Raw genomic sequence first — 22,674 nt, 5'->3', positions numbered from 1 at the left:
TTTTCCTTTGAGAAGATGGGTGCAAATCCTAAGTGAGAACAGCATCTCCCAGCCTGGTTGTAGACTGCCGCCTTCTTCTCTGGCAAGTAGAACAAGCAGAATAAATGCTAATTAAAAAAAAAACCACCAGCCAGGAGACCACTGCCTAAATATATCCAGCTCGTTCTTGGGATGGTTTTCACTTTTATAACTGTCTATCTCGAACTACTTCGGCACTTCCATTAACAATGGCAGCAGACAGCATAAAAAAATTACTTTATTTCAGTTCTTCCGATGAGATGCACAACTCCTCTGTGATATAAAAAAATCAGGAACCATTTTTTGTGTCAATATAGAAAGTGGACAATGTAGAAGCCTAACATTCAGATCATGGTTTGCAGTTCTTTGTTGGCACAGGGTTAGCCACTTCTAGGATCTCGATAGTCTGAGAAGGCCACGAATTCGCCTGATAAGGGCCTGAACAAAGCTATGTCGAGAACGCTCTTTGCAGTAAAGGCTTTCAATATCCAGTAATCTCTTCTGAAGCGATTCTCCAAAACTGAGAGCGGCTTCGCTCTGAAGCTGTAAAGAAAAAGACACGTCAGGTCAATGCAAAACAAAAGAGCACATACAATTAAGAATAAAAAATGCTTCCATGGACTAACTTCTTGATCACCTTTCTTCTCCCGATTCCTCTCGCAGACCTATCTGTCTACTAACCAGCACCCATAGTTTATTTGTGAGACACAGCCAACCAATCCCACCCAGCAAACTAACATCTAGAGACACAATTTCCCTACCTTTCTATAATCTGGCCGTGTCTTAAGCCACCTCACTTCATTTCTCAACTCCCATATTTTATTCAACCCCATTCAATCGGTCTTTTAGACTCCACACTTCACGGAAATTGCACTTTGTTACGTCTCCAACTATATAATATCTGCCGGCCACAATTGCCTACCTTCTATTCAGATACTCCTTGAGCATTTGTTGCATTTGATACAGTCAACCACATTACCCTTTCTTCTACATCCACTACTCTAGGTAATACAAATTATACATTCGACTGGTTCTCCAACCCCATACCACCTTTATCCAGTCCGACAACACTCGTCAGTCTTAAATCACACCCCTCTACCAGTCATGATTCCTCACTACTTGGCTCATGTCTCCTCGCTTTTCTCTCTGGACACTGCTTCCCTTGGAGACATCTCATTGTTAAAGTTCTCTTGCCAGCTCCATGTTGACGATACACAATATTTTTCTTCTTACCAATGTTTTACTCCTGATCTCCAAACCAAAGTCTCAAGACTGCTTCACTATAATTCCCCAAAGAAGACAACTATTTTCCTTCTGATTAATTCATCTCAGACTGAAATGAATTACTTCCTATCAGAATATACCCACACGTTCCAATTCCTATTCTGTTTCCTCTAGACACTCCTATCCCTACACCTTCAGCCAGAAACCTTGGCGTGCTACTCTACCTAGAGCCCGGAATCCTTCATCACATCTCCAGCGAATGCTGATGATACTAAGTGCACTGTATTTGTGTTTTCAGTAGTGCTTAGACACAAGGTTAGTACGAGATTAAACATATCAAACTACAAAATATTCAGTAAAGCTTCTGTTTGTTAGGGCAAGACTCGTTTCATCTCTCACCTGCTCCAGGTCCTGCTGACTCACTCGATTCATTCCCAGGCTTCTCAAATTAGGGTCCATATTGAAGGTGTCTAGAAAAGGGGGAAAACGGATAAAAACAATGTTTTACGGTGATGATTTCTTGCTTAGAGAGAACACTGCAGAGCCATTAAAAACCCCGTTATAGAACAAAAAAACTGGAAGCAAGCAGCCCGGAAAAGACAAATATTGGGAGAAAAGCCCTCAAGTCCAGAACTGGGAAGTGAGAGACAACACAGCCATGCGCCAGGGGCTGGCCCAAAGCAGACTGTGTGCATCAGAAAGAGTCGCTCTGGCCAACAGGTGACAAAAGCGGTCTGCAGCCGAGAGCAAAGAGGACAAAAGACAGAGATGCAGGGGCACAGTACTTCCATTAAGAATAATTAGACATGCCATCAACTGGGACAGAAGGTTCGTGTTAACATCGATACCAGCAGAGAGATTTCAGCAGGTTTTGGGGATAGTGCTATTTGGTATGGGGAGAGCTAGAGACAGAATGAATCAAAGGGGTGTAGCCATGGGGGGGAAGAAAACGTAAAAGAGAAGAGGAGCCTGCAGTGGTCGTAGTACTTTTTTCTATAAAAGTGCCAGCATGACTGAAGGAAGGGGCTAGCCCTGGACTCCTTGCTCAGCCACAGCTTTCTCCTTACGTTGATTATATATTACCTTGCCGCAGCCCTCTGAACGACGTCGCAGACGAAAGCAGCGAGTCCCGAGCATCACTGGGGGTGCAGTGCAGCAAGAAGTACTCCAGATGGCGCCAGAGGATGAAAAGACACGTTTCTATGATATCTGCAGACATCACTCGTGAAGGAAATCAATGTTAATTGATGTTTAACTCTAATTCAACACATGTGGACACGCAACAAGGGATTCAACGCTCGGTTTTCTAACCATGCAGATCCTATAGTGGCTATATCTGACAAATTTGACCAAGTGACAACTCGGAAAACGAGTTAAGTGAAGCTCATATGGTCAAGGGCGGAAACTCGAGAGCAGAAAACGGGGCGCGGTCCCCATCGTTGTGTTTTATTGCACATGGTGCACGGCCATAACCCACTATTCGCTTCTGTAGTTTCATACTGGTGATCCTCCCGCAACGTATGCGGACACCGCAGCAACCAAAACACAACTCTCTTGACGTAACATAAAGCAATAGGGTATAAGCATTGTCAACGCGAACACGTCTCGCCCTTAAGAGATCAGAGCCAATGCTTGCCTTTTATTTTAATGTTCCAAAATAACTATCGGCCATGTTAGAACGGTAAAGCAACAAAAGCCCCCCAAAAACAAGCGGTCAGAGAGTCACAAGGCATGCATGCGCACACCAGACGCCCCCTTCTAATGGTTATTTACTATTTACCCCATGTTTGCAAAATAACTACGTTCAAGTATTGCAGTGGAAGTTTCTAGTTTGACAGCATGCTCACGACCGCAATACTAGGTATACAAAATGACTCCATGCCATCCAGGAATCATTTCCAGCCCTATACTGTCCTTGACAAATCACTGTTTTCAGGTATGTTAGTATAACTGGTTCAACAGAACTAAACAAGCATTTACAATGCAATGGTTTCGCCTTTGGAAAAGTTAGAGCTATTGGCATTGCTCATGACATTTCTTTTTTTTTTACTTAGAAATAAATGGCATTGTTATTTACATTGCAATAGGTCTCACATTTGTTGGAGTTGGAGCTACTGGCATTGTAAATGGCAATGTTTTTTATTCATGCTTTTTTGTTTGCAGTGGAGTGATTTTTTTTAAAGTGAACACTATACCATATTATAAGCTTTTATAGCAACTATACAGTAAAGCTATAGCTATTTTAACGTAAAAGGGTGTAAATGGATGAATACAAATACAAAAAAGAATCTTAAACTGTATGGTGGAATGTATAGCAGGTGACAGACTACCGATCACAACATACGTACTTGAAGTGATTGTGGGTACCATATGTAATAAAAAAAATCGGTAGTATGGGGTGTCAATGACGCTGGTGCAAATGATGCTCAGCTGGTGAAGTGGTCAGCTCTGTTTGCAGATGCAAAGTGGTGAAAGGTGAAGTATTCAGCTCTGTCTGCAGGCACAAAGGGAGGCATGGTGAAGTCGTCACTCTCTTCAGCGGTGAACATGCTCTTTACTGTTGCTCATGGGCATCAAGAGAATCTGCCAGGTCTGAATCATTTCAGACACCTTATGTGAGGGCTGGGGTTTGTAAATGCACCTACATTAAACACCACTAAGAGATGAAGCGATTTCTGTGACATCACGTGATTTTTCTCCAAAATGTTTTTTTCACTTTCACTTTTTGGGTTTTCCGGGATGCTCTGGCATAAGATTCCCGGTTCCACCATGATTCATTTTGTACAATAAGAAAACACAATAACTAAAAATACTCTCAAACTACGGTTTAACAGAGACACCTTTTTCTGTGTAAAAAGCACCTCACCATGGACCAAGCAGGGGCACGTGCCTCCATTTGAGAGACTCCTGAACACTATTGGTTCCCCTTTTGATTTCAGCAGGATTGAGACACTTCTCTGACAGGAGTTGTGCCAACCCACCTGCAGCCAACGCCATGGGTCACAGGAACATGAGATAGAGAGAAGGGGAGGAGAGAGAAAGAAGGGGGGGAGAGAGAGAGAAGGGGGGGAGAGAGAGAAGGGGGGGAGAGAGAGAAGGGGGGAGAGAGAGAAATGGGAAATAGGAGAGAGAAATGGGGGCAGACAGAGAAATGGGGGACTTGAAGCCCTCTAATCACCTCACAGACCCCCTACCTGCTAATGCTGTAAGAGACTTCACCCCCGTTCTCCTCCCACTCTTGACTAAAATCATTAACAGCTCCCTTCAGCAAGGTCTCATCCCAGACTCCCTCAAAGTGGGGCAAGTCACGCCTATACTCAAGAAACCTACAGCTGACCCTGCTGACTTAAACAATTACCGCCCTATCACCAATATCCCCACTCTGGCCAAGCTGCTGGAAAAATGTGTGCAACTCCAACTAACAAAACACATTGACAAATTCGAACTCCTCGACCCTCATCAATCAGGCTTCCGAGCGAAACACAGCACGGAAACGGCCATGACACACATAATTGATGACGCCCTCCAAATCCTTGATTGCAACGACTCCTGCCTCCTCATCCTCTTGGACCTCTCCTCAGCATTCGACACGGTCAAACATGAGAATCTATTAGAGCTCCTAAACACCAGAATGGGCTTATCCGGGACTGTGCTCAAATGGTTCACTTCCTTCCTACACAACCGATCTCAGAAGTTCAAGATCAACAGCGTGCTGTCCTCACCTGTACCAGTAGATTTAGGCGTCCCACAAGGTTCTTCCCTCTCACCCACGCTGTTCAACCTCATCATGGAACCACTCGCTACCTTGCTCCAAGCATCCAATGTACACTTCCATATGTATGCCGATGACACTCAACTTTACCTAAAGGTACAATCCCCAGATGATATCAAACTTCTGAACGGCACACTTAGAAACACCCAATCGTGGTTGGCCGACAATCACCTCAAACTAAATGCGCTGAAAACCGAGTTCCTCCTGATATCACCCCCTGCAAAAATCACCACCACCCAAATATGGCTCAATCACCTAACAGCACTCAATGTCAGACCCACCATCGTGGACTCTGCGAAATCCTTAGGTATCACACTTGACGCAAAGCTCAATATGCAACAGCACATTAGCAAAGCAACGAAAGGAGCTAACTTCCAAATCAACACTCTGAGGAAACTCAAACCCTTCCTTCCAGCCAAAGATTTCCTAACTACTGTACAAGCCCTAGTCATCCCCCGCATAGACTATGGAATTGTGGCCCTCAGCGGACTCCCTCTAGCAACAACCGCACCCCTAAGAGCCTCCTTGAATGCTGCCGCGAGACTCATTTCCGGCTCAAGGAAACACTCTCACATAACCCCTGACTTGAAATCCCTGAAATGGCTTCCCTTTGAAGCCAGAATACAGCTGAAAATTGCTGTTATGACACATTCAGCCATACACCACAAGGCACCCAACTACCTCACTCAAAAGTTGTCTATATCAGGAGGCTCGAGATCCAATAGAAGTACAAAAACTCTGCTCCTGAAACCTCGCAGATTCCGAAAGGAAAAAACATACAAACGCTCCTTCTCAGGAATGGCACCCAGGATCTGGAATGCACTCCCTCCTGAAACGAGGCTTATCTCCTCCACTGCACTCTTCAAGAAAGAAGTGAAAGCCATCCTTATGGCCAAGTTCACCTGATCCTTACTGTTGTTGTTCAGAGACTTTGCACCGTTTCGGTAACTTTGGATACTTACTGGTCCAATAACTTTATATTCATGACCTCCTGACCTCCTTTGCAGTTGGATCAAAGACTCTGCACCGTCTTATAGTATTGTCTATTTTGAGTGTTTATTGGTATCTTCTGATCTCTATTGTAGTTGGATCAGAATCTTTGCACCGCCTTATTTTATTGTTTATTTGAGTGTTTACTGTTATCTCATGATCTCTATTGTAGCTAGATCAGACTCTGCACCGTCTTATATTATTGTCTATTTGAGTGTTTACTGTTATCTCATGATCTCTGTTGTAGCTAGATCAGACTCTGCACCGTCTTATATTATTGTCTATTTGAGTGTTTACTGTTATCTCATGATCTCTATTGTAGCTAGATCAAAGACTCTGCACCCCCTTTATTTTACTGTCTATCTGAGTGCCTATTGGTATCTTATCAGCACATGACTGTTATCCTATTATGCCACGTTTACTATACTGTACCCAATTATGTCTAGTCACCCTCCTGTTGCCCACTCCCCCCCTGTGAAGCGCTCTGATATCTGTAAAGATCTTGTTCGCGCTATATAAAACTTTGAATAAATAAATAAATATAAATAAATAGAGAGAAATGGGTGACAGAGAGAGAAATGGGGGACAGAGAGAGAAATGGGGGACAGAGCGAGAACGGGGGAAAGAGAGTCTGGAAGGGTGAAAACGAAAGGGAGAGAGGGCGATAGTTAGGGGGTAGAGGAAAGGGGCAGGAGGTGGACAGGCAATATACATTTTAAAAACAAGAGGTAGATTTGGAAGAGGAAAGCAAAAGAAAGATAGGGCGAGTACAATGTACCAATGGAGGATGTGAGAGGATGGGAGGGAGAAAGGAAAGGAGGGGGCATCCTAAATGGAGAGGGGTGTGTGAGGACAACGGTGAGCGGGCAGGAAGGACGGCGAATGGAGGAGGTTGAGCTGGTCAGGGTGCGAGGAGAATAAAGAGAGGGAAAGGCAGAGCGAGGAACCAACGAGGAAATAGAGGGGAAACGCGAGAGGGGACGGCTGGGGCAGAGGGGAGAGTGAGGGCAGAAGAGAGCGCCCCACACACACACACCCAGAACACCCCCACACACAGAGCCCCACACACACACACCCAGAGCCCCCCCCCCACACACACACACACACACACACACACCCAGAGCAGTCACATACACACTGGAGCAGTCACACACACACACACTGGAGCAGTTACACACACACACACACACTGGAGCAGTCACACACACACACACACACACACACACACACACACACACACACACACACACACACACACACACACACACACACACACACTGGAGCAGTCACACACACACACACACACACACACTGGAGCAGTCACACACACACACTGGAGCAGTCCCACACACACACACACACTGGAGCAGTCACACACACACACACACACACACACTCTGGAGCAGTCACACACACACACACTCTGGAGCAGTCACACACACACACACTCTGGAGCAGTCACACACACACACACACTCTGGAGCAGTCACACACACGGGAGCAGTCACATACACACACTCTGGAGCAGTCACATACACACACACTCTGGGGCAGTCACATACACACACACCCGGGAGCAGTCACACACGCACACACACCCTGGAGCAGTCACACACGCACACACACACTGGAGCAGTCACACACGCACACACACACTGGAGCAGTCACATACACATACTGGAGCAGTCACATACACACACACACACTGGAGCAGTCACATACACACACACACACTGGAGCAGTCACATACACACACACTCTGGAGCAGTCACATACACACACACCCTGGAGCCCCGGTGTGTCTAAGACGACAACGTAAGTTTATCAAACATCTCAACAAAGCATCAAGGGAACCCTGTTTTGCAAGACTATTTCACCTCAGTTATCATACCACAAATGAGCTGTTTCAAAAAAGAGACCATATTCCATATTTTTAATTGTACACCATGCACCCATAATGACATTTATCCCATATTCAGTTTTAACCATGCTCATTCTTGCGCCTCAAGTTCCTGCTGAATGACTTGTGCAGAGGTGGTCATGGTGCAGTCAATGAGGAGAAAGGTCACAGTTCAAACCCTCTAATCAATTCCACTCTGTCGAGAAGGCTGCACAGATTTACCAGCCCTGGATTTAAAGATATCCTGGCAACAGCATCACCTCACGCCTGGGCGCTGACGCAGCAGTGACGGATTCACAGGGACAGGGAGAGGACCCCCGAGCGGTCACAAACTATCCCCGCGCGTGCATGCAGGTACGCAGCTCGAGCCGAGCAAGAGGGCGGCGCACATGTTGACAAAGACAAAAGAAGCCTTGGCAAAGCCAGAATGTTTGGTTTGCATTTTGAGTGCCGGGTAAAACATTAAGAGCGCCTGATGCACAGGAAAAAACGAACTAACCGATTTTTATATACGATGCATCTACGGAATATATAATTTAATGTGCCATGATTTCAGAGTTCTTTTGAGATATAAAATATTCCTTCATGCGCTGCAATGCAATCATTCCATAGCAGGCTGAATACTATACAAATAAGAAAATAACATGGGGTGAGAGAAATACTGTTCAGGGCAGAGCAAACACCGGCACTATGTGTGTGTGTATGTATTAAAGAATTGGTAAATATCGGTCTTCAGATAGCTGCTGTCATGACAATCCTAAAGATAATAGCAACTGGTGGGAGTGCTGCCTGCCTGGGCGAGGCCCAGGTGGCCTCATCTGTGGAAAAAAAAGTCTTCTGCCTGGATGCTTGTAAAAATAAGCCTGATGTTTCTCAAAGCGACAAACCAAAATACCTTCTTCCTACTGAGTAACCAGTCCCACATTGCAGGCGAGATCTCCCACCAAAGACGGAGGAGAGACAACCAGCGGAAGGCCAAGCACCGGACCAGCCTCGTGTTGGGGACGGGCGGGCTTTGTTCAACAGGTTTACTATGAGTCAAGAGGCGAACACTCCAAGTGCAGTCCTGCGGTGGGAGCGGATGTGACCAGCTCCACCGCCACAGCGGGAAACAGCACACCGACACGCAGCTACTCACACAACACATTGAACACCCGAACTTGACTTAATACAAAGTGGTGCTGAAGGTTGGCTTGGAGCACTGCTCGCTGTAGGAGCGGTTCTGAAGAATTCGGATTGTCCAACTGGACCTCTTCATTAGTTGCTACTCCACAGCACGTGAGCTCTAAGGGAAGGAGTGGGCCAAGCTCACGTTACCTGAAAAACGTTGATAAAGTTAGGAATGCAACTGGTTGCAACCACAACCTCATTCTATACAAATGACCTATACATATTGATTCACCTCATGACCAACACCCCGCACACCATTTATGAGCCAGCTAACTCATTCATATTCAGTGCCCCCCCCCCATGACTCCGTGGTTCGCAGACATACCGTCGGAAACATGTCTCCGGTGGCCGGAGGGCAGTGGCGTGGGAGGTTGCAGCATAGCGCGGGCGGCACACGGGGGGGGAGGGGGCGCGGGAACGGGTAAAACGGACACCGGGAGGGGGGGCGGGAACGGGCGCAAGAAAAATAAAAGCACTGCTGGATTAATATTACAACAAGCCCAGTTTAACTACCATAGGGTTGAGCACGCATGTTTGCTGGCATAGCGCTTAGTGTCGAGCATGTCCAGTCTTGAAGCGCCGCGCCGGAAGGAGATGCCAAGCCTGTCCGTGCTTTTTGCAGCCCAGAGCACTCCGCCTCAGGCGGGAGACGGGCACGGGGCCCTCTCCAGGCACTGCCCAGGGCCCCCACCGAGAGGAGCCAGGCTGTGTCAACACGGCCCGCGGCCCGGGCCAGAGAATTCAGGAGGGGGGTTTTACTGAGGGGAAATTCCATGTGTCCCATTATAAAATTAGGATTCAAAATCCCAGAACGGAAAGCAAAAAAAACCCTGAGTGGACGAAGTGCTAAAGCATGAACTTGGAAAACGTGGGAGATGAATGTATGCAATGTATTTATGTCCTCCTCCAGGACTCCAATTCTCTGATTTGAGACCTAGAAAATGCATGTTACTCGGGCATGCTTTACTCTGACAGGGAGTTGTCCACACACCAAACGAAGCAGACATGATACCCCTGTAGCTCTAAGTAGAAAAGCCTCTAAAATTAAATATGTGCATGGAGCAACCCCAAACTACTCTCACAAAGGTACAAAGGAGTAGGGGCAAACGGACCGCGGGAGGGGGGGGGGGCAAACGGACAGCGGGAGGGGGGGGGCGGGAACGGGCGCAAGAAAAATAAAACAGCACTGCTGGATTAATATTACAACAAGCCCAGTTTAACTACCATAGGGTTGAGCACGCATGTTTGCTGGCATAGCGCTTAGTGTCGAGCATGTCCAGTCTCGAAGCGCCGCGCCGGAAGGAGATGCCAAGCCTGTCCGTGCGTTTTGCAGCCCAGAGCACTCCGCCTCAGGCGGGAGACGGGCACGGGGCCCTCTCCAGGCAGTGCCCAGGGTCCCCACCGAGAGGAGCCAGGCTGTGTCAACACGGCCCGCGGCCCGGGCCAGAGAATTCAGGAGGGGGGTTTTACTGAGGGGAAGAAACCACAGAGGGATGGACGCACGCCTGTGGTCACGACCAGTGCTAGACTGCTCTCCGTGAACGAATATCGAGTTGGGGAGGGGGGCGAAACGGACAGCGGGAGGGGGGGGCGGGAAGGCAATAATTTAAAAAAAACACTCACCTGGACTTCTTCCGCCGGCCGTGGTCGGCATGGAATGACGAATACAAACCCATTAAAAAAAGAAAACGAAACTCCGCCCACGGCCGCGATGACGACATCGCAGAGGCGGAGAGCGAAAAAATCGCGGGAACGCCCACGAATCTGGTCCGGCCATGACGGACAGATCTCTGTTCCAATGGCTAGCCTCCATTTATGGAGCTAGCCAATGGAACAGAGGGCGGGACTAAGCCCTACACTGTAGGGACATAAGATTTCTCCTAGCTAGGAGCTCCGACGCCAGGCAAAACCTAAAAAGGACTGAAACGTTATCACTAAACTTTTTTTTTTTAGTTTAAAATATATATATTTTTTAAAACTTATACCAGTTTTCAAAGACAAAAATACATTTTAACTCGTTCCATCGTTTGCATACGTTATCACTAAACTTAATTGTTAAAGGACAACAAGTGCAGGGGAAGAAGTGCCTCTGTGACATCGCCTGGTGACCATCACTGCAGCACTGGGTGGGGTGTTGAGAGCGCCAATGAGACAAAGCCGCAGAGATCTGCATTCCCTGGTAAGGCCCACTGCCGGAGTGCCCCAGACTCCGTCACAAGGGTAAGATAATACACTCAAATCTAGGCAACGCTTAGGGTCCAAATAATGGACTTTCATCTTAGTTCACTAACTGCACGGTCATTAAGAGTAGGGATGTTTCTCAGATCATGTTTAAAAAAATAATCGCTTTTAATAAATACTTGTCAATGCAGAGTTAAAGTCGGATGTACTACGGCGGATAGCTTCTGCATATTATTAAAGTACTATAATATAGAACACTACTTTTTTAAAAGCCAGATTATCGAATACTCACGTTTGTTGCATGTTTTAGATGCCAATTATTTCAAAGCTAGATTCCTGCTTTTGTACTGATCTCCCCTCGGGGCACTAAAGAGAAACACCACATGACAATGTGCAAACAATTAAACCCAAATAAAGGGAAAGGTAGTTATCCCTTTAATTCTTTTAGCAGCAGATGGGTTTCTATTCATGGCGCAGCTGATAACACTTCTAACTCCGGGGAATACAAAAAAAGCTTGGGTCCTGTCACTATTCGGCCTGAACCACTCCAATGTTATACAACAAAATATTGACCGAATAAGTTGTTTACTGAATCTTTACATATGAGCTTAGACCAAAAATTCTAAGTTCATGTGATTTATTTCACATTACTTATGACTTCTGATATGTTTTTTCACATGTACAATATGTTTGTCTTTCACTTGTAATGTTTAACTGTGGGACATTCTCATAAGTATGTTATACTGAAAAATGTGTTATTTAGCTTATGACATTATTAACTGTTGATGTAGATACGTTTGAAATGAGTTATAAGTAATGTGAAATAAATCACATGAACTTAGAATTTTTGGTCTAAGCTCATATTTAAAGATTCAGTAAACAACATATTCGGTCAATGTTTTGTTATATTACACTTCTAACTCCAGCAGCAGGCAATGCAACAATACGGCCGCCATTTAAATCAGTAGGGTTGAGAAGGTGTTCTCGTGACAGGTGAGTAGCGGTCCCACAACCAAAAAGCAGCGACCGGAGAAGCAGCACTTAAACCCGGACTTCATAGGAAGTCATAGCCCTTAGGCTGCAGTAAAAGAGTGGTTTGTTGAAAAACCCTAGAGAAAAATGTATAAACCAGAGTCGCTTCAGATTAGCGTTAAATTGCGTGGAAAAGGCGTCTGGACTGAAGTGGACCCAGAACCGTCGACCCGCGTGGAGATCTGGTGCAAAGGTTGCAGTTCCAGTGTGGCACCTGGGGATAGTCAACAAGTGCAGGATCTACAGGTGGAAGCATCCATTGGAATAATGAATCTATACTGCCCTTCACAATACTGCGGCAGTCATTACTCTACGACATTTTATAAGATGATCTTAAAAATGCAATATTTTGCTAGATAGCAATATCTGATCAACAATCTGCAAAGAAATGGGATGAAGGACGTGGTCAGTTGAAGAGAGCGTTCGATCTACTTGAATAACTGCTCAGCCAGTGACGAACAGCAGACAGATGGGGCAGACACTCCAACCCAAGCAGTCTGCGGCTGAGGCGTCCGACAGGCCTGAAGCGCAGCTCACACCTCCAGCAGAAGCAGCAGCCGGAGTCTACCGTATGCAGCTATGCAGGCAATGACTGTGAGCGAAGATATGCAGACCTGACATTATTACAGTGCACACTTGTAGTGCCAGTCAGCATGGCCTCCCAGAAGTAGGCGTGCTGCCTACTGGGTTTAGTATGAGTAAACAGGCATCTGCACAATGCCAAGAGGACTCAGAGGGTAATCAACTAGGGGAAAAAATTTAAAAAAAGACAAATCATTTAATGTCCCTCCACCGCAAAAAACATGTCACCAATGCAAGGTGACACACTCTTAGGTTCTCACCACCCAGACCTGTCACTAGCTCGATAGTGACCACCACCTACCTACTAATAACATGCTGCACTGTGCACTGTCCTTCGCAACATAATATAAATGGCATAACACAATAATACTGCTGTGACCCTAGAAAATTCAAATAAACAAAAGAAGAGAGGTTGAGGTATCAAAAAGCCACGTAGATGGAGCGAAACAACTAGTGGAACTCACACCCTATTTGGGTGGAGAAGAAAGCCCTCACACACCGACCTAGTCAGTGTCATGCTTCATCATCGGGCCCCACCAAAGAGGCGGAGTGCCTCTTTGGTGTGCTGCGACGCCATAAGACTGCGGAGCTGGTTGTGTGAAATGGGCGTGTTGTGAGGTTAACTAAAAGTAAAAGTGTCTAAAGGGTATCTACAAAAAAGTTTAATGAATGATCCCTAGGACACGGATAAAAGATTTATGTGTCTGAATTTAGTGCCAAAGGTAATGGATGGTTAATTCAGAATTAAGTCAGTCAACATGTTTCAGCCTTATGGGTGGTTTCAATTTACCTAGGCATTCGTCAGGACAGAAATAAACCCCGGCGGTATGGACTCTCTAATCGTCCACCCTGACCTGGGGGCGTGAAAGTGAAAAACTAATACAAAGTGATAAAGTGCATAAAAAGGTGGAAGAGCGGAATGCTCATTCCAAAAATACTCCTAGTTATGGAGTGTATCTGCACTTTAAAATATGGCGCTAATTGCTCCATGGGTCTCAGGAGGGGGGTAGGAGCGTCCCTGGCACATCGCCCTCAGCACTCGCTGCCCACTTGAACACCTGGTATTCCCTCAAACCGGACCCCGACTTTGTATTAGTTTTTCACTTTCACGCCCCCAGGTCAGGGTGGACGATTAGAGAGTCCATACCGCCGGGGTTTATTTCTGTCCTGACGAATGCCTAGGTAAATTGAAACCACCCGTAAGGCTGAAACATGTTGACTAACTTAATTCTGAATTAACCATCCATTACCTTTGGCACTAAATTCAGACACATAAATCTTTTATCCGTGTCCTAGGGATCATTCATTAAACTTTTTTGTAGATACCCTTTAGACACTTTTACTTTTAGTTAACCTCACAACACGCCCATTTCACACAACCAGCTCCGCAGTCTTCTGGCGTCGCAGCACACCAAAGAGGCACTCGGCCTCTTTGGTGGGGCCCGATGATGAAGCATGACACTGACTAGGTCGGTGTGTGAGGGCTTTCTTCTCCACCCAAATAGGGTGTGAGTTCCACTAGTTGTTTCGCTCCATCTACGTGGCTTTTTGATACCTCAACCTCTCTTCTTTTGTTTATTTGCATAAAACCGGGGATCAAGAGAGTGTTCCTGATTTTCCCTGTCTCTCCCATTGTTATTTTTGTACCCTAGAAAATCCCCCAAAACTTTGTCCCAGTGTCATTTCCTTCTTCAATATGGCATCCTTGTAGTCAAACTCAGTGTATAAAAGAATACAAAACAGTAGGAATGCTCATCTGTCTTAAGTCTATGTACAGTACACCCATTATAGGAAGCACGCACCTTCTTTCGCATGTTTGGTTTACACATTCCACAATGAGGGTGTTACACATCAAGGTTTCTGCGGCAGCCCTCCATCTGGTAGAATAAACTCTTTGCTAGTTCGAATAAATGTTTTAGCTAACAGTTCTAGGCCTGACCTCATGTGAATCTGTAATAGATCACATAATAAAAGTAAAAGCTTCACTTTAGTTTGAAGTTGCAACCATGTCCTTCAAAGATGGCAGCCACAAAAAGACATCTAAAGAGACCTCTGCAAAACAAACACAATGGCACGCTTTATTTCAATTCCTAACGCAGTGAGATTACAAGCCTTATTCCTTGATGATCACACGTCCAACTGCTACTGATGACTACCTTCTTTTTTACTAGAAGACAAGACACACCAAGAAAGATTCCAAAAGTTAGGGAGGGTGCTTAGAGAAACCCAAGTTGCTGTCCCTAGTTACTCTTGTTCTCCAGGCACTTGAAGGGCCTTGTACAAAAAAGCACGTCAGCACAGCACAAAATTAGCTGTTTTATAAACCAGGGGCATATCTGGTCCAGAAGGTGCCCTGTCACCACCACCACCACCAATGCATCAACTGGTCTCCACACTGTAACAGGGTGACCAGAGTTTGAAAACCAAGAACCACAACATTTCACTAACATAGACGTACGATCACGCATTAGTAAGTTCCAAGAGGAACAGAAGGACTATAATGATGGTGCTCACCAACACAGAAGACACAGACCGCTATAAAGGGTAATTAAACACAACCTTTACACAGCATCATCGGTGCTAATTAAATTAATTTCTGCTCAGAGCTTACAACTAACTCTGCATTCCTCACATGAAACGTGCCTCTCTGTGATCAGTTTACCACCTCTGAAACCAGACACACACTATTTATACTGAAATCCGCTGGGGTACACCTTGGAAAACCGACTGTCCTGATAAATCCAAGTCACACGGATCACTCTATGCCCTAAATCCCAGTTCTATACTCTGATTAGTTTGGACACAATCACGGAGTTGCATTTCTATCCCTCGCAGACCTGCTTCCTCTACAGCCCGAGGTCTGCTGCCCAGTGGCCTGCCCTGGTGCAGCTGCCCAGGCCCACATCAACCTCTCCAAGGAAGGATAAAGATTTTCTTTATTTATAAAGTTTTATAGAGCGTAAACTTGACCCAAGAGGGTATCAGAGCGTTTTACATATAGGATTGTTGCGTTAAACATTACATCAGATACAAGAGCAAAGTAAGGTACATTACACATAAACAATGTTTCAAGAATTCGTAGGAGGGAGGGGAGGAAGGAGTAATAGTTGGAGACGAGGAGGAACTGTGCCCAATGTCCGGCTGTGTAGGTGACGGTCAAGGAGGAAACCAGGGCCAATCTCCTCATTAGCTGTCTAGCAGCTCCACCGGGCATCAGCCATGTTGCTCAGGTCTCAACGTTCAGGAAAACCAATTTTTCGTTTTTTTGATTTGAGAAGGTTATATAGCGCTGTCTAGACCCGGAGGTATCAGAGCGCTTAACCAGGGGATCGTTACATTACAAGGTACATCAAGAAGTATTATGTGTCGCTGGCTAGACCCGTAGGTATCGGAGCGCTATAACAGAAGAGCATTGCGTTACAAATTACATCAGTTGCAATAACGTAATAAGGTACAGTAAACAAACAACAAGGTTGAGAGAATTTGTAGGAAAGGATGGGAGGAAGGAGCCATAGCAGGGAGGCGAAGAAGAACTGTGTCCAATGTCCGGCTGGGTAGGTGAAGGTCGAGGGGCAAAACCGTTGTTAATGTCCTCATTAGTTGTCTAGCAACTCCACCGGGCATCAGCCATGTTGCTCAGGTTTCAACATTCAGGAAAAACAGTTCTGAATAGATACATAGGCTACAAAGGTAGAGTTAAAAGAAGGAGGTGGGGGGGAGGGGGGAGAGTGAGTAAAAAACAAGCCAGAGGAGGAGCTGGGGCTACCATATAGGCTGATTGGGAAAGTGATCAAGGTCTGTTCGGAGTTCGGTGGTAGGGAAAACTGTGGCAGTCATCTTGGGGTCAGGGGGGAACCATGGACCGAAAGAATTCCAGACCTCCTTTTGAGGTCAGGCACAGTCCTGGAAGGGTTGAGTAAGGAAAAGTTCAGCAAGGGGGAAAAAGTCATCATTGTCGGCCATGTTGGGGTCAGGCATCCTTGGACCCTTTTCCATACTAAGAGTTTGCCGAGTGTGCCAGGGCTTTCCAGGGAGGGAAGGGTCCGACTCCAAACCCCCTCCACCCCCCAAAAAAAAACACAAGATCACCACAGGCGTCCCTAGGCACTCTGGGAGTAGAGCAGACCCTGTAGGCGCGCTGGGACACATCTCCCATTACGGTGGGCCAATTTGCCTCGCGCATGGGGGGAGGGGGGAACCGCTCACCTCAATCTTCGGCAACATCATGATGCTCTCTCATGGCGGCCCTTGAAGAATCGTGCTCAGTGGGCTGAGATCGTCCCTTTACACAAAATGAAAGAACTCCAAGACGCTGGATTACCACAGACGCCAGATAAAACCTGCAATGAATTCAGGGCTTTACTTAACAACCGCCTCTGTCACTCACAATATATCACCAAGATAACACAAACAGGGCTGTGATTTTGGGAGAAACCTCTCGTTTCTTTCCCTGACTGCACATTCCACTGGGACTCCACTTTTCCAGTTCCGAGCTTACCAGGTGCTTTAGCTCAATTGAATAAAACCTAGAACAGCTGCAAGGAAACACTGATTTGTTGAAGAGATGGAAAAGTGGTGTTTTGGTGCCAAGTATTCCATCACCTGTTAACCCCCATTACCAGGGCCCTAATCCTCAAAGGATACAGGAGCAGAGGGAAAGCAGCTTAGCGCGGTTGTTTATCAGCTTCACCAAGCGCTGTCTGGCCAGGATGTATTTCTGAGTTGTTGAGATCTTGTCCACACCGATAGGCATCTCAGACTGACACAGCTACAGGAGGAAGAAGGGAGAGAGCTTTTATACCATGCACCTAATCAATATAACTCACAGCAGACCAGCACCCAGGCACTGTCGCATTTCTGTTCATACCTCCTTTATCTCATCCGGCGGCAGCTGCTCGACATTTTGCAACTTGCTGACACTCTGGCGATGGCTGTCATAGTAACTCAAGAAGTCGCTGGCGCTTTGCTTTAGCAGGTAGACAACAATCCCCAGGCTGGGCAGACGCCAAGATGGGACCATGGTAGCTTGGGAGTCTGGAAGAAATGACCAGAGTGACTTCAGTTCAGCAATTCTTTCCATAACTGCAGGTTGCTTCCCACCTTTCTCCCCAGTTGGCCATTGCTGGAGCTATATCTGCATTTGTTTTTACGACAGGAGAGAGGGCATCCTATGGAGAATATGGGACTTTCACAGAAAGTTATATTTCTGACAGACAGACTTACCTCGATTGAAAAAGAGTTATGAGAAGGGGTGGAGGTAATGAAAAGAAAGATATGCGAAACACACTAATCGATGATAGGGGCATGGTGATTGCAGCCAACAAAATTCCAAATTACCAAACCTCAATATGGACATGTCCTCAAAGCACATTCCATGACTTTCTTCAAATGTCCTCTGCAAAGGCAAAATAGTACAGCTAAAAATCAGCAAACCTCATTCTATGTGCACTTTCAGTAATCGTGCCCTCCTGGAGACGTTTTAGAATATTACCTTTAATGAAAGTGAACGAATATCTGGGACTGGCACAGAGAGGTGGCTTAAAAAGTAGATAGAAACAATCACAGCAAATTTGAAAAAAAAATAATTCAATAAGGAAACGAATGGGTCTCGGACAAAAACACTAATATATCAGAAGGACGAAGCTCTTGCTTCGAATCCAATCAAGTTATATGATCCATTTAAGGTCCAAGCTCCATCTGCTGCTTAGCTCCAAGCAGAGAGAATGCTGTTAAAGAGCTCAGCAGTCTAGTGTGTCCATGTCTGCGGATGGCGTGTACGACACCAAATGAACACTGAATACTTACCAGCTATATTTCTAGCTCCTAACATGCCTCCCCCTCTGAAGGCTCACAGGCAGCAATCAACAAAGACTGTTGGCACCTGGAAATCCAACGCCTGCTTCGCTAATTGTGGAAGATGTTAGCAGAATGTGCCTACACTGTAGGAAATTAGATTCTATTGACCCATTCACCCTGTTCTCACAGAAACAATACGCAAACTGCAGCGTCATCAGGATAGAAGTCTCCCACTCACTCAGTAAAATAGCAACAGCCAATGGTAGAAGGTCCATGCATTTCTGACTTAACCATACTAGAGAAGGACTGTCCTGTCATGGGCTTAAAGCTGAAGTCTTAGTTCATATTCAAGTACAGGGCTGTTCAATGTATGTCCAGGCAGGCCTGATTTTCAAGGCTAAACACTAATTAAAAGAATTATATTTAAATTGTACATCGTTTTTCCTGTATGGATGGCCGTAAAATCTCGAATGGATCTTATCCTCCTCTTCAGATGCTGATCACCCGCTATAATCTATCCATGTAATACTTTACAGGCAGTTTGTTAGTCGAGGCTACAATTGCTCTTCTTTAACTCCCCATTAAATCCTTAAGCATGTTGCGGACAGACACGGAGTCTATACTGCCCCAAAGGAGGTGCTATTGCATAGACCTTAATGATAGAGCTGGACTCAGGCAGAGTTCTTTAAAGTCGGCCCTGGAGGGCCGGATCCGTGCCAGATTTTAAATATAACTACATTTATCTAAATGGGAATATGCAAAAAATCTAGCATGGGTTCACTCCTCCAGGACAGACTTTGGAGAACCCTGGAGGATAGCCAGCACTATGGCTCACTTTCCCTAGAGTCACATGCAAAAAGAGTGGCTGGCGTATGCTATGGTCGCTCAAACCTATCTTGGACTTTTTTGAGCCTCCTGTACGCCAGACTATTGTCCAAGCCCTTGTTCTATCTCATATAGACTATTGTAATGTACTAATGTTGGGCTCTAACCGGACAGCTATTAACAGACTCCAAAAGGCCCAAAACGCTGCGGCCCGCATTTTGTTTGCTCTGCCCAAACACTGCCATACGTCTCACATTCTGCGGCGCTTACACTGGCTACCGGTGACACAACGCATTCAATTTAAGGCCCTTTGCCTACTACATAAAATCCTCCATTGTTCTGGTCCCCTAATTTTGCGAGATCTGTGCTCCTCTTATGTTCCCACACGTGCCCTCCACTCAGCGGATCTTCATCTTGCCTGTACCATTAAAATCAGATGGAGCAGAGCGGGAGGCCGCTCCTTCAGGTATCTGGCTCCGAAACTGTGGCATTCGACCCCCCTGGAAGTGCGTGCTATAAACAATTATTTGGCATTTAGAAAGCAAATGAAAACGTGGCTGTTTCCCTCTACCTAAGACCTCCACATAACGCCACATGTCTTCTCCTGGGGCTAAGTGGCTCTGTTTCAAACTGTCTGCTAGCGCTGGGACGCCCCGTTGCTGGGGTAGCCATGCGCTATATAAGCTTTTTTAACATTAACATTAACATATGGTGCCAGGTGATGCCATGAGGGCTATTTATCGTCATTTTGGGTGTTGCAACTTGTGACAGGCTATGAAAACTGAGCCATGCATGGCACGTACAAAAGCCTTCGGCACTGGTAGTAATAACACCTGCAATGCTTTGACACGTCCTGAAAAGATGATGATTGTAGAGCTGAGGATGTTTCTGCCCAATGCCAGAGTGACTTGAATCAAAATGATGAAGGGTACGTCTAGGAAGATCAGCAGAGCTTACCCATTTGTTTGTTAGGTTTACCTGGAGAGAATACTTTGGGATACTTTCAGCCACTGAACTAAGAGCAAGATTAAGTACCAGATCCCAATATTCCATCATCCCACACTTTAGAAGCCTGGGGGGCACATCTGATGGAAGCAGGAGAAAGTCTCAGTATGGTGGCCCAACTAAGACAGCACATGCACCTCTTGCGAGGATAGACCCCAGCATTATGGAACCGGACGTACTGAAAAAATAATATCAAAAACATCAAGGAAGGATTGAGGTCCGGGATCTTAACATCCATCTTGATGAAAAAGGAATGGACAACTTGGGTGTGAAGAAGAGCTTTATGGAGCCCTTTTAGTTCTCTCAAAGTGACACGTGCAAGATCCCATGACCCGTGCAATCCTGGGCTACTTAGTGTTGTGGTAACTGAAGATGTTTAAGAGAAGGTGAATAGATTGAAAGAGCTACCTATTAAGACAGTTAATAGAGAAACGTTTCAATTTTTTGCTTATACACTATTGTTCATCAGCTGCTCTCGCTATAAAGTGCATACTACAATCATCGCTCCGCTTCTAGCAGACACCCAAACAGCTTTGATGTAAAGGATTAAACGTGTGAGCGGTGCTTACCTTGCCTGGACCCCTCCCTGGTGGCAGTCTCGGACAAGCTAGGAGTAAAAAGGCAGATGGAGTGCTGAGAGGTAGGGGCACTCTGTAACACGAGGGCCTGGCAGTGCTCCATGACATTGGAACAGATCTATGAAGAGAAGACCGGAAACTGAAATCACAACATTTTTCCTAAGCAAATAAAAGTGGAGGATTCAAGCTTTCTCTACTTCATCTAATCGCAAGATGTTGTATTACAACTTTCTACTGGGCGGCAGTAACTTGAAGAGGTCAAGGTGCACCACTAGTCCCTACACCTCACTATAAAACATACATTATAAATGATGCTTCAATACGGTTTACAGTCCTCTTACAGTTCACTGGTTTCCTTACCTATTACTTTTTTTAATTAAGTAAAGGAAAGCCTAAACAGAACTATGTTTGATACATAATGTTTTTATCGCCTTTATGTAATATTTTGCAGTGCTGTACTGCAATCCCTGCTTATGCAGTTTATGATATTCATACTAGCTTGGCAAGCATGCAAACAGTTGCCTTTATCAAATCTATCTCCATTATCTCCCGGGTGTACATTTCGCTCCCTTCTGTAATGTGTCCCCCCCCAGATTTCATGTATAGATTTCTGGATTCTAGGTAATGTTATCACAAGTCTCTGTAAAGCAATCAGATCAAGCCTGGTAGTGCTATGCAAAAATAAAGAGTAAATATAAGCACTTGATCTCCACTCCTCACCTGCTGCATGGCTAGCTCAGTCTCATCCTTTTTGCTTACTCGGTCAGCCTGGGGGCTTTCATCTTGCAGTTTAAGCTGGCGCAGGCGGTCGGAGCCCCCAAATCGGCTCAACAAGCCCAAGCACTGACGCTGTAACAAGAGAGCAGAGCGCACAGCAGTTAGCCTCAGAGGGTTTACAAATAATGCATGGATTGTAGAGTACTTAAAAACGAGCTATGATTTTCATGAACATCAATGGAGCATTTCTATTGCATATCCAAAACCCCAAGAGAAACAATACAGCCAAAGCCATTTACCATTGGTGTCCCACGTTCACCAATACTATTACAGAGTTGTTGGATAGCAACATTACTCTTTGGTACTCTTTGGCACTGTATTCTCCAGGGGTAGCAAAGTCAAACAGTCAACGTTTAATCTAAGAGTAGAAAGCTAAAACCTCAGGTACCTCAAGATTGTATAATACATGTTGATGAGGGGGAAAAGGGTTGTTAAACATGCCCACGTTTACAAATCCAATCTGTAGCTTAATGAAATCTTAGTCAAAATTGGGTATGGAATGTGCATCTGATTTAGGCAAACCCCTTTAACCAAGTTAGATCTAGTAATTACAATAGAGGGATGGACATACCAAATATAATGATGGAGGATCAACTGTCGTGATACATAAGGCTTGATTTAGCGAGCATCAGGAAAAAAATTAACCCAGTGACATTGGAGTTTATAAACAACATTTAATACCAATAATCAATAGTCATCAGTTGCAAGTTGTTCAGCATACATGTGTTTCGCCATATCAAGACTTACAGGTCTAGGGCTTTCTCAAGGCTCTTATATTGAACAAAAAGAAGAAAGAGGGGAAAAAAAGAAAATGAAGATACCAC

General features: G+C 45.5%; 1 protein-coding gene across 2 annotated transcripts in view; it reads right to left on the bottom strand.

Moving 5' to 3' along the window:
• Positions 1 to 238: 238 nt before the first annotated feature.
• NUP205 (nucleoporin 205) overlaps positions 239 to 22,674 on the bottom strand; it is a 920,380-nt gene continuing 897,944 nt past the window's right edge. For both annotated transcript variants that reach the window (XM_078671666.1, XM_078671676.1), the window contains exons 37-43: positions 21,794 to 21,922; positions 21,065 to 21,191; positions 17,737 to 17,903; positions 17,514 to 17,637; positions 2,326 to 2,451; positions 1,642 to 1,712; positions 239 to 561 (exon numbers count right to left, since the gene is read on the bottom strand). In XM_078671666.1, coding sequence (XP_078527792.1) covers positions 409 to 561; positions 1,642 to 1,712; positions 2,326 to 2,451; positions 17,514 to 17,637; positions 17,737 to 17,903; positions 21,065 to 21,191; positions 21,794 to 21,922 — 897 coding nt within the window. In that variant the 3' untranslated portion in view covers positions 239 to 408. The remainder of the gene's footprint in view (positions 562 to 1,641; positions 1,713 to 2,325; positions 2,452 to 17,513; positions 17,638 to 17,736; positions 17,904 to 21,064; positions 21,192 to 21,793; positions 21,923 to 22,674) is intronic.

This window comes from Lissotriton helveticus, chromosome 1_1 (assembly GCF_964261635.1).
Source record: "Lissotriton helveticus chromosome 1_1, aLisHel1.1, whole genome shotgun sequence".
In the NCBI taxonomy this organism is placed as follows: Eukaryota; Metazoa; Chordata; class Amphibia; order Caudata; family Salamandridae; genus Lissotriton; species Lissotriton helveticus.
The sequence above is the reverse complement of the archived record's forward strand: the minus strand, read 5'-3'. Positions and strand labels throughout refer to the sequence as shown.